At 54.7% G+C, this 12,540-nt stretch overlaps 1 protein-coding gene across 1 annotated transcript in view; it reads left to right on the top strand.

The window, feature by feature from the left end:
* The window catches only part of MYO18B (myosin XVIIIB), a gene marked incomplete at its 5' end in the record, with an annotated part of 150,699 nt that overhangs the window by 135,321 nt on the left and 2,838 nt on the right, over positions 1-12,540 (top strand). Inside the window, 3 exons of the mRNA XM_084868469.1 lie at positions 1,728-1,772; positions 2,898-3,035; positions 11,110-12,367. Of these exons, the coding sequence (XP_084724595.1) occupies positions 1,728-1,772; positions 2,898-3,035; positions 11,110-12,355 (1,429 nt within the window). The 3' untranslated portion in view covers positions 12,356-12,367. The remainder of the gene's footprint in view (positions 1-1,727; positions 1,773-2,897; positions 3,036-11,109; positions 12,368-12,540) is intronic.

The raw sequence follows: 12,540 nt of genomic DNA, 5'->3' as shown, positions 1-12,540 counted from the left end.
GTGTATGTTTTGGTGATGCCACAGAAGCCACTTGGCTTGTAGGCTTCTTGGTAGCTTGCGAGGCCTGGATACCCAGCTAGTGGGGGTCACAGGTGTGAGCGCTCCACACTGCTTGCCTACTCGGGCGTTACAGAAAGCAAATGGGCATTCTGCTAATGGCCACTCTTTCCTGGGGACTTTGTGGCCGGGCTGTGCAACCCACTTGTTTTGCATATATTGTTCTCACACAAGTCTCTGAGATTGGTACCATTATCATCCCAAGTCTACAGAGACGAGCTGCTGCTTAGAGAAGTCAGGAGATGGGCCCCAGCTCACCTAGTGAGTAATGGGTTGTGACTTGGCTCCCAGGCTGACTCCATCACCCACACGTCTAATGACCGCGCTCTGCTGTCCTGCCAAGCATGCCCCTTCTCCCCCTTCCTCCTGTCACGGTCTCTCTTCTCTGCCTGTAACTGGCCTGTCATTCTGGCGAACTCGTGTCTGTCACTGTGATGCGGGCCCGGTGCACTCATGTGTTACTTCCCCGGCCGTGTTTGTATTCAGCCTGGAGTTGTCTGGCAAAGACTTGCCCTAAAGGAATACAACAGAAGACAATTAATTATGTTGCTAATCATCAATCTCCTGCCCACAAATGCCTGGCACATTTATTTAAAAACCTCATGCGCCAAGGTGAGGGAAAGAAGCACTGACTACAGGGATCAGGAGATGAGGGTTCCAGCCGTGGCTGCACTGCCATGTGGGTCAGCACCACAGACAGGTCTCAAGGCCTTCCTGGGCCTGAGCTTGCCCACTCAACAGGTTAAAATCATCATATCATCTTCACCACCACCATCATCTTCATTATTGCCATCATCTTCACCACTACCACCATCATCATCATCATCATCATTACCATCATCTTCACCACCACCATCATCAATGGAGCACCTTTTGTGCTAAGACAAAGAGATGCAGTAGGAAACAGATTAACATGGACCTGCTCATAGAGTTTTTAGTCCAGCAACACTTCCTTCATATAGTGAAAGGCTCAGTGTGTCTCAAACTCCCTCCTTGAAGTGGAACCCTCATTTTTTACACCAAAGCAAACCCCTACAGAGAATTCTAGCTTAAGATGGACTATTAGCCATCTTTTGATTGGCATGAGAAAGGGAGGTTTGGGACCCTCTAGCCCAGGGGTCCTCAAACTTTTTAAAGTGGGGGCCAGATCACGGTCCCTCAGAGAGCTGGAGGGCCGGACTATATGAACTACTAATTCCTACTGTAACACCTCGGCTGCGCTCACTGCCCAAAAAACCTGGCGGGCCGGATCAGACTCCTCTGCGGGCCGCATGTGGCCCGCGGGCCGTAGTTTGAAGACCCCTGCCTAGCCCCTGTGAGACTTCCTAGAACTCAAGGGCTCATGGGACCATGGTGCACAAACTTAAGGACCTGCCATGGTCAATAATCCTTGGCTTGTACAAAATCCACCTGGTGGTGACTTGAAATACTGAGACACCCCCAGCCCCCATGGGGCTCATACTCCTGGGGTCCCCTGGGGGGAATAGTGGTCACCAATTAACAGCAGCATGTGCCTTCAATGGCTATAAAGACTTTCCTGTGCTGGGTTCAGTTGACCATTGTTGTTCAACAGACACCTGTGAGGAAGTACGCCTGGCTGTCCAGCAGAGAGAGACCTCACTCCCTGGCAACAGGAGGATAAACCGACTTTTTCTTGTGCCTCCTTCTAGTGTCCAGACGGCGGTGGACTGCGGTGGCAGCGGCAGGAAGGAGATGTAAGTAACCCTGAGCAGAGCGGAACAGCTGACACCACAGCCAGGAGCAAGCCCCTGGTCTCTGTGCAGTCTGCAGAGGGAACATCCAGGCCTGCTCTGAGAATGATCAGCAATGCCCCTGAGAGCTTTGGCTCCGTGCTCGTAATATATAGCACTGGGCACGTATTATCGAACTGGCCAGCCTCTTTTACACAGAGAGATGTCCAGGACTTATGATGCCACTGACCTCCACAGACACTTTCAGTGGCTCCTTGTTACCTCAGAATAGACTTTTAAGTCGACATTTGAGCCCTGCACATTCTGACCCTGGACTCCTACTTTCCATATTATCCGTGTTCTGCCCTTTTATGACCTCCCTACCTGTGTGTATGCTTCTGGCTAAAATTCCTTTCTCCAGACCCCGCGTGGTTAGGCCCTAACCTTCCAACGAGATTTAGTTCAACTGCCACTGGTGGATGCCTTCTCTATGCTTCAAAGAAGCAATAAAGGTTCCTCTTCATTGTCCTTAGAACCTGCCTTCTGTCCCACTCTATGGCATTGATCATCTTCTCCTTATTTTCGTAATCATTTATACAGATGTCTTCTATGCTATGATGAGGACATGTCAATGTTGGGTTCATGTTTATAGCTCCTTCCAGTGGTGTCTGACATAGAGTATTCTTCTAATAAATACATTTATATTTATCAGATAGAAGGATTCTGAGGAAGGCAGGCAAGGAGTTAGGACCTTCACACTTACCATATTCAGTGAACATATCACTTGGTATAAAAATCAGTGCCAAATATACTCTAAAATTGGAGGTGCCTCAACATCCATAATAGAGTATTTATCTTCCCAAGGAAGAGCGGTGATCAGTAGCATGAGTATTAAGACCCAACTTTATCACTATTAGCTGAGTGACCTTGGCCAAGACCCAAGTTGGCCTTCCCAAATCCCATTCTCTCATCTGTATAATGTGGAAATCACCAGCTACGACCCCTCAGGGATGGTGTTGGGAGAATCAATTGAGGTTATGCACACACAACCCTTAGTACAAGGCCTGGCTTCCGTTAGGGGCAACTGTCCAGTTATTGCTGTTCCTGTGGCTGTCATCATGGTGACAGTGTCCTGCATTCTGCTTCTAGAGATAACATCTCCATCCTCAGCTCCCAGCCAGAGGGCAGCCTGCGGTCCTGGCTGAGCTGTACTCTGTCTGTGGCCACAGACACTGTGAGAAGCCCCTCTCGACAGTCGGCCATCAGCAGCCGCGTCCTCAGCCCCAGGTAAGAGTGTCTCCTTGCTGCCTCTGGATGGCCAGTATCTCAAAGAACCTCAGACTGTGAAGCCTCTCCTTTCCTCTGTCCGACGCAAGGACAATATGTCCCGGCCACTTCCTAGCTGTGTGACTTTGGGCAGGTCAGTGACCTCCTCTGGGCCTTCACCTCCTCATCTGAATAACAGGAAATATAATTGTATTGACCACACCAAATAGTTGAAATGATGAGGATCTAATGCGGCTCTTCATAACACGGGATTTTCCAAATGATTTTAAATAGCACAAGGTGAACATTTTTAAAAATAGCTGTGTGTTTAGTATAGCTGCCCTTCATCTAAGGCAAGTTCTTGTTTCCCATTTTCCCAAGTTCTTGTTGATAATTTTTTTTTAAATCAACACAGTCGCTTGAGTATTTTTGTATTTTTTTTAATGGTGAGTCAGTATAAAGACAAGACCAGATGACTTCTCCTTCAGAGGTTTTAGCTTTGTTAGAACATCAAGATTTGGTCTTTTTCCTAGCATTCAGATGCCTTGACTTCCAGCTCTTGCTATTCATAGATTCACAAGGAATCTGTGAATGCGTCCCTCTTTCAAGAACTTAAAATATAACCGAGAAGGTGAAAATGCTCTTGGCCCCCACCCCAATCTCAGCTCCCTTTCCAAAGGTATTACCCATCTCCAGTCTGGCGTGTATCCTTCCGTATCTCTCTCTCTATATTTATAAACACATATGTTCTTGTAGTAAGTACGTAGCATATTTGTGGGCTTTTAAAAAAACCTCAGTGATGTGATGCTCCGTTGTGTATATTATTCTACATATAAATTCTTACATTGCACTTCTTCCCTCAACCATAGACCCCGCACTCTTTCCTTATCAGACTCCCACGCCTGTCCCCTTCTGAAGGCCTATATAACTTCTGAAAGCCATGCCATGGTGTATTAACTGTGGTCTTCTGGTTTCACTTTTAGTTACCTCCTGGGTATTTGCCATTAACCTGTAAGGCTTCAAAAAAATAAAAAATAAAATCACACATCCTTATGCACATGTGCAAAGGGTGCTCTGGGTCAGAAATCATTTGCATGTTAAACTTGACTGGATTCTAGCAGGTCATCCCCACATCCCTCTGTGTGACAAGGAGACTCCTGTCTGCCCATCCCCGTGGCCCCTGGCACACCGGTTTGACTGAGAGAGGTCACTCTGAAAACAAGAGAGGGAGAAAGCCGTCTTCTGCCAAAAACATACCAGCATCCTCTGTATAATTTATAAGGGGACGTCAGCTCCGGGGAAATACAGCTAAAGCTTGGTGATTTACGGCCCGGGCATCGTGCCGCTGCTGCCATAAAGGCAGAAGCTTCTGGAAGGGGGACCCATGTCACCCTCGTGGCCCCCAGAGTGGAGTTTATGGGCTTGGGGGTGGCGGCCACACTTGGCTCAGGAGTGTATCTTCACGTCTGGCCACCGGTGTGCCAGGGGCTGTTCAGGGGCTGGCAGCGCACTTGGGTCCTGCTGGGTATTGGCTTCTCCTTCCTGCCCCTCAGAGCCGTTGCCCTTCTAGCGGGTGGTAAAGGGGCTCTCTCCACCTCCCCCAGCCCCAGCTCCCTCTGCACACCCATCCCCACGCCCAACGGGACCCCAGCCTTGCGTGCAGGAGGCAGCCGATCCTTGTTGATGTTTCTCTCCCATCGGTGGTTCCTATCTCTCTCCCCCTCTCCCTTCCTCTCTCTCTAAACTCAATTTTAAAAAATGATTGTGGGGATTTGACACCACCACCACCACCACCATCACCACCAGGCTCCCTGCTCTGCTTCCCTCCGTGTTGGCTCCTTTCTGAGGCAGGAAGATGGCGGCCTTGAGCTCCATGCTCATGTGGGCACCACCCTGGGTGGGCGGTGAAGGGGGCTCCTCCTTCTCCAGAGTCCCGAGCTGGACCCCCACTGGCCCAGAGTGAATGTGTCTGTCCCTGATCTAGTCAGAACGGACAAAGGGAAGGAAGGGGCCTGTTACCTCAGGCTCACGCTGGGGTTCTCACCTAGCTCGGGGGGCTGGGTCTGTTCCCGCCCAAACCACAGGAACATTGCGGGAGAAGGGGTTCCCCAAAGAGTGCCTTAGCTGGAGCGGGAGAATGATACTGGGTCAAGGGACTCTTGTTTTGTTGTGTGTGTGTGTGTGTGTGTGTGTGTGTGTGTGTGTGTGTATTTTTTTTTTTTTTTTAAGCAAAGCAAATGGTCTCTATCAGGGAAAGACTGAATGATGGGAGTGAACAAGATCACACAGACAAAAAATGAAGGGGGAGGAGTAAAGGACGGGGGAAGGAGAAAGAGAAAGCAAACTTCCCATAGTGTCTGTGCTCCCGTTTGGTAGCCTTGGGAAGTCCTGGTAAAATCACGTGTATCCCAGTCAGAGACGACAGTTCTCCCTCCATCTCAGTGGCCCATCCATCAGCCCATAATCCGTGATGCCGTGGCTTCGATTTATTACCAACCACGGCTCTCCACTGTTGCTGTTGGCCGTGTACCATCTCGCAACGCGAACGTGGAGATTATTGTATAAATTATTCTCACTCACATAATCATCGTGATTTTAATTACTGTGTAATCTTCGCTAATTACTGTTGTATGTAGCATTCGCTTTGGTGCCGACGTAACGTAACTGCTTTTCCTTTGGCTAAAAAAAAAAAAAAAAAAAAAAAAAAAAAAATAGCATGACAACGTATCCCTTTTTCTGGAGGGAAATTGCTTTCTGTAAACATTCCCAGCCCCATCCTCCTCCCTCGTGGTTCTTTCGTTGAAAAGAAAGAGATTTAGACACCGCCACCACCCCCTTCTCGCCCCCCTGTTGTTTTTTTATCTGCAAGAAGGCTGGCTTGAATTAATAAAGAGGTCTAAATTATAGAGCATTGTTGTAAAAAGAAAGTTGCATTACTTTCAAGGAAAGGCAATTTCTTCCACGGACGTGAAAGCCAAGGACGGGGTCACGTGAAGCCCGCTCCGATGATTAGATCAGACTTCTTTGTAATTAGTTCATTAATTATGTAAATATGAATGGATGGCACTTAGCATTAAAAACAGCTTGTTCTCAAAGTAGGTTAAGCATCCATGCTAATCTCATTCCAATAGTACATTTATTCACCGGTCTCCGCGCTCAGAACCAGAGCTGGAGATCATTTTAATTCATCCCGGACGTCCTTGGCCAAGGGGCCTCTCTGAACATGATTCCGTGTCTTCCTGGGACAAATTGTTGGGGGGGGGGGGGGGGCTCCCTTTAGGGTTTCTCAGAATCGGGAAGACTAGAGGGAAAGATGTTAAGACTGAGGGTGTGGAAGGGTTCGAGGCAAGCAAACCAACCTTGGACGCCAGGCCAGAGCAAGGGAACGTGTGTCTCTGTCCAGGGCTCATCCTCGGAGCCCTCGGCCCTCGCCAGTGGCTGTCCATGGAGAGAGGGCCATTCCCTGGCCTCAGCTCCAGGTCCCGGCGGGCAGATCTGCGGGGTGCCGAGGCTCACTAAGGTAGCTGCAAGTTTGCATAAAACCATTTGGATTCGTCACTAAAGCTCCAACACATGGTTCCTGAATCGGTGGTTTGCTCATTGAGCTACATTTTTGTTAAGTGAACTTATTATTGAAATATACATACCTCACATCCCTGTGGTTTTCCATATCCGTACGCCTTCGTGAAATTTTCAAAAGTGAGTCAGACCTATGTATTTTCTACCCAAATCAGAACCACACCTTTACTACTCCCGGAGTTCACTCTAGATTGTGACCTGGAAGTTGGTTTTGAGTCTATTTGAAGTCCAGAGAAGAGGCATGGGCTGGCTGGTAAGGAGGGGTGTTGTGTTGGCCAGCCAGATGAGGCCGATGGAGCCCTCAGTTCATTCTGTCCGCATTTCCACAACCCCTCATCGTCCCATCCCTTCATGCCTTTCCCCCAAGGGTGGGGGACCTTTTTCCTGCCCAGGGCCCTTGGGTACTTATAACATCATTAACAGCAGGCCATACAAAATTATCAACTTATTTGGTCAAACGTTTCATTAACTCACCCCCAAGGCCTTGGCCCGGCCCGACCAAATGATTCCGCAGGTCTCATACGGCCCGAGGGCCAGACGTTCCCCACCCCTGCCTTACTCTTTCCATCCCATGAACTTCCTGCGCTGCTGATTCTTCTCCGTGGGTCAGCCAGTCTCCAGGCCTACAGCGTGCCCTCCGGAGGGGAAGGGCCCATCTTCCTCTGAGCTCAGCCTAGCACTGTGTACAGTTAGACCACGACGACGGGAGCCTCGGTTTTCTCACCTGCACAATGGGACAAGCGTCGGTGGAGCAGAGTGGTGAGGGGGCGTGGATCCCAGAGGTGGACTCCTTGGCTTAAACCCACTTTTCCCCATTTACCACACGACAGACTACTGACCTTTCCGAACCTCGTTTGTGGAATGGGACGATGACAACAGTATCTGCGTTAGAGGATTGTCGGGATAAAACTGAGTAGATCTGGAAAGCCTAAAGGCACCACGTAAGGCAGCTGTTACCCTCCAGAATCATCTGGAACTTACCTGTGTGCTCCAGGGACTCCACAAATGCCTCCTTCCTCCAGGGCGTTGAGCACGGCTCTGGGCACCCTGTCAAGTGTAATTACAGACCATCCATCGCCGTGTTGGCCTCGGTTACAAGGCCTCAGGCCATCTTCTGAGGACATCTGGCTTCCCTTCCAGGCCTCGCCGGTCTTACATCAATACATTTTTAATTTCCTCTTTAATTTCAGGGTGCGGATGAGGAACGGGGGGGTGACAGCACACCTCTGGGGATGATTCATGGTGTCATTAAAGCCTCCAGGTTCCCTGTAGCTCCGCCGGCCCCGGCCCCGCCGGGCTCTCAGGCCTGGAAATGGTGTTTTTTCGCTGTGTGATGGTGTCTGATGCCAGCGAACCCGGCATCTGTCTGCTTGCCTCGGATCTCGCTCTTTTGGTTCATCGTGTCTCAGTGGTGTGGGGGAGGTGCTCACACGTAGATGTGAGGTATGCCGGTCCGGGTTTCTGTCAGCTGTCTACCTCGAGGGCCTGTGATGCCAGGGAAGGGAAAAGCATGAGCTTCCGGTTCACACCCAGGCCCTGCCCCTTAGCAGCATGACGTTGGGCTAATGGTTTCTCACCAGGGAGCCTCAGTTTGCTCATCTGCTAGATGGGTGAGGAGTCTGATCCTGATGAGATGATATATATATATATATATAAAACGTACGCCCACGGGTGTGCTTTTCACTTGTCACTGGGTATTCAAGGAGCGTGTCCCGGTGCTAGAGCCACAGGGACATGGGGCTCCGTCACAAGACAGACTGGCCAGGGCAGGGGCGTGGGCCAAACAGGGACACCTGTCTCAGCAGCTGGCTCGCTCAGGGCTGGACCGATGCCTTCATTCTCCGAGTCCTTTTCCCGTTCTGCTCAGCGCAGGATCCCGCGTGAGAATCACTGATTCCCGGAGCTCTGCCCGCTCGTATGGAAAACAGTTCCAGCAGGAGGGCTCCCTGCGGCTAGGCTGACGGGCAGGTGGCAGAAGTCCAAGGTGTTCCTGGACTCTCTCCTTAGAGGATCTCAGTGCCGCCTGGCGTTTGTCCACCCCTGTCTCCCAGCGGCTCCGAGGGCCTGCTATTCATCGTCCCTCCCTGGGCCAAGGGTCTGGGAGGCAGGCACGGTGACATCTTGATTATCCACCAGCCATCCATCATGCGAGGCCGATGGAGGGGAGTGGGTGAGGCGGGGGATGAGTCTGCCCAGGCCCCTGGCTGGGGACAGGAGAGTGTGTCTTCCAGCGCAAGTCATCAGGCCTGGACAGAGGGATGGGTGATTGCGGCCCTGAGGCCGCCAGGCACGGCCCCAAATGGCTGTGCTAGGACATTGGGGGCATGCGCCTTATAAAAGCCAGAAATCAGATTCCTTCTCCTCCTCCTCTTCCTGTGACTCCTCTTCCCTCCCTGTCCTGGCGTCCACAGCCCGCACCGGGGCGGGAACCGGGCTGAGCAGATGGCAGAGTCCCAGGCAGCTCTGTGGCAGGAGCCCTCGACGCCGCCCGCCCCACGTGGCAGGCGATGGATGAGACGGAGCACCCAAGACACATCCATCACCCCGCTCCCCTCGGGGGCCGAGGCAGGACGGAAATGACTTCTGTCAGCTCCGTGGCAGCCCGCTGCCCCGGCAGCTCCGAGCTGTTTATTAAAAAGAGAAAGAGTGAGAAAGCCATCTTGCCGTGGATTAGGGGAGTGATTGCAAGGCAGCGATGTTGACAGACACACTTTGGGGTGATCAGAAAGGAGCCCTTCAGCTCCCTTCCCAGCCGTGTCCAGCGGTGACTGAGGCGGAAGCTGACGGCCACCTTGTGGGAGGCGGCAGCTGCCCCAGGCCCACGGGGCCACCCCTTTTGGCTCCAGGGGGCACCTGCCCACCGTTCCCTCTCCATCCGTCCCTCTGGGAACCTCCGTGGAGGCTTCCCTTGAGCCCAGCGGTGGGCCAGGCTCAGGGGATTCAGAGATCAGTAGCAGTAATAACGATCGCCATTAACTGTTAATCTTGAAGAGCCATTCATTATCGCTTACTAATAATTCATTTTTTGAGAGGCTGTATTTGAGGGGCTAGGTGCCAGACCCTGCGCCCAGGGCTTTTCTGTCATCACATGGTGACCCGTGCAGGAGGAGGTGGAAGGACTGCCCAGACAGCAAATGCAAACCCTGGCGGAGGGGCTCGGCCGTCCTCGGGGACTGGCATGGCTGCAGCCGGTGAACCAGAGGGCAGGTCCGGGCTGGGAGTAGGGAGCTTGATCCCACAGGAGGACTGAGGACGGTGAGGGGAGTGGCTGATGGAGGTGGCTCATCTACACCGTAACCTTGACCCTGTGTCTCCCCACCACCACCCCCCTCCTCCCCCCCCCCCCCCCCACACACACACGGTAACCTTGACCCATGAACCTCCTCCTCTCCTTTCCCCTCCAGGCGGCACCTGCAGGGCCATCGGCTGGGCTTCCTTCCCTGACTCCAAAGCCCTGTCCTCTGGGATCCTGGGGTGGCAATGGTGACATCAGGCTGTGCCGGGCAAGGGACCTTCCTCGCGGTCTCAGCCAGAATCCCAGCCACCGGTCTGTGTGGACGGCTGGCTCCCGTGAGCAGGGAGAGCAGCAATGCGGAGGGCGGGCAGTGGCCGGGAACCTGCCCGCCCCTCGCTCCCAGCCTCCTCCAGTCCCCAGCCCCACCCCCGTCCGCCCTGCCCAAACCCTGGCGGTCGGCACCCCTCTTGCTTTTTGTAAATGACAGCTCTGCAGCTGGGCGGGGGTGGCGCTGTTTGTCTTAGAGGAAGGACCAGCAGGTTTTTGTTTATTAAAGGGATGGTTGGCGGACTGCGGCCTCACTCTCCTTTCAGCAGCATCCTTCATCTTCTAGTCCAGCTCCTTCCTCCTTTCCGGAGGGAAAGTGAGGCGGGCTCGGCTGCTGCAATCGGACTCTGCAGGGAAGCCAGGCCTGGTGTCGTCCCAGAACAGAAGCCATCTGGCCCCTTGTGCGGGTCCTGGTTCCATGTGGGTTTCATGCCAATCTCTCCCTTTCGGAGGGCCCGGTCTCCCCCCCCTGACCCCCTCCCCGCCCCCAGGACTAATCAGGGCGTCCCAGAGCGCCCCACGGAGGCGCACATCTGGGTCACTGGCTCTCCGAAGCCCCTCTGGCAGCCCTGTCCTCCGGGCTTGTCCCCGAATGAACAGCCAGCCTCCCGCCGGTCTCCCCGAAGCGGATGGCTTACTCCTCGGCCCGCCCTGTCAGACAGGACCTGCCTCGTAAATCTAAGTCACGCGTCCCGCCTGCGTGTTAATCTACTCGAACGCACTGAGCTGGGTTTAATTAGAGACAGAAATTGCATTTCAGAGAGCAGCGAGAAATCATTTACCTGGCTTGCATTTGCGCATTAAATCACGCGGTTCATTTGAGAATGCGGTGGGGATGGCATTTCCAAAGAAAAACAGCATTAGCGCCCGTGCTCAGCGGCTCCCGCGCCGCCGCGGGCACGAATGGCAGGAGCCGCATGGTCCCCACCAACCGCGTCTCTCTCGTTGGCACAGGTCGCAGGAGGAGGCCGGCGATGCCCAGAGCATCCGGCGGGTGTCAGCCCCGAGCGGAGCCCAGGACGCCCCCAGCAAGACCGCGGCGGACAAGGCCCTCTCGTCCCTCTCCCCCCTCTCCCCCCGCCTCCGGCAGAAGTACTGCCACTTGGGAGATGGCGACGAGTGTGACGCCCAGAGGATGCCCCCGGAGAGACCGGGAGCCCTGTCTTCGTCCCCGTCTCCTCGGAGGGCGGACACGTCCCCGGTGCCCAGGGAGACGCTGCCCAGCCCTTCGGCCGCCCTGTCGGAGTTCGTGGGAGGGCTTCGGAGGCAGCGGGCTCAGCGGGGCCCGGGCGCGGCGCTGGGCCTGGAGGACTGGCCCACCCTCCCCATCTACCAGACCACCAGGGCGTCCACGCTGCGGAGGGCGCGGGCCGGCAGTGACCAGGGCCACCGCTCGCTGAGGTCCCCGCTGGAGACGGAGGACTGCGCCGCGGCTGAGCCAGCCGCAGGCCTCCTGCGCTCCGCCAGCCTCAGGTGCATCCCTTCCCAGGGCGGGGAGGGCGCCCCGCTGCTCCCCCCGGGGCGGAAGGCCCGGTTCAGCTCCTGCGAGTCCCTCTTGGAATCGGGGCCCCGCGTGGGGCGAACACCCGGCTCCCCCTCCGCACCCAGGGACACGCTCCTGTCGCCCACGCTGCGTCCCCGGAGGCGCTGTCTGGAGTCCTCGGCGGACGACGCGGGCTGCCCGGCCCTGGGCAAGGAGCCGCTGGTCTTCCAGAACCGCCAGTTCGCCCACCTGCTGGGGGACCCCCCGGACAGCGACCCGTTCAGCTGGAAACTCCCGAGTCTCAACTACGAGCGCAGGGCCAAGGTGGACTTTGACGACTTCCTCCCGGCCATCCGGAAGCCCGAGACTCCGAGGGCCCCGGCCGGAGCCGCCAGAGACGGGCCAGGCGGCTCCCGGCCCCCCAGCGTCCACTTCGAGACGGAAGAGGCCGACCGGACCTTCCTCTCGGGGATAAAGACCATTTTGAAAAAGAGCCCGGAGCCCAAGGAGGACCCCGGCCGCCTCTCTGACTCGTCCTCCTCCTCCAGCTCCATCGTGTCCTTCAAAAGCGCCGACAGCATCAAGAGTCGGCCGAGGATCCCTCGGCCCAAGGGAGACGACGGAGAGCGACCGTCTCCCGGCAACAGAGAGCCGGGGCCGGGGACGAAGGACGACGATGACGTGGCGAGCATCATGAAGAAGTACCTGCAGAAGTAGGAGGCGGCTCAGGTAAGTCACGGCCGGGCTGCCTTAGGGGGGAATAAGCCAAGATCAGCACCAGGCCCCACAGCCTAGAGCTGGGGTGGGGAACATCCGGTCACGTAAGGCCCGAGAAACCATTGGGTCTGGCCTTGCCAAGGTATGAGGGGTGAGCAATGAAAGGTTTGGCCACGAATAGTAGC

Source organism: Pipistrellus hanaki (assembly GCF_964339955.1).
Source record: "Pipistrellus hanaki genome assembly, chromosome: 19".
Classification (NCBI taxonomy): domain Eukaryota; kingdom Metazoa; phylum Chordata; class Mammalia; order Chiroptera; family Vespertilionidae; genus Pipistrellus; species Pipistrellus hanaki.
Note: the sequence above shows the minus strand (reverse complement) of the source record. Positions and strands in the feature narration are given on the sequence as shown.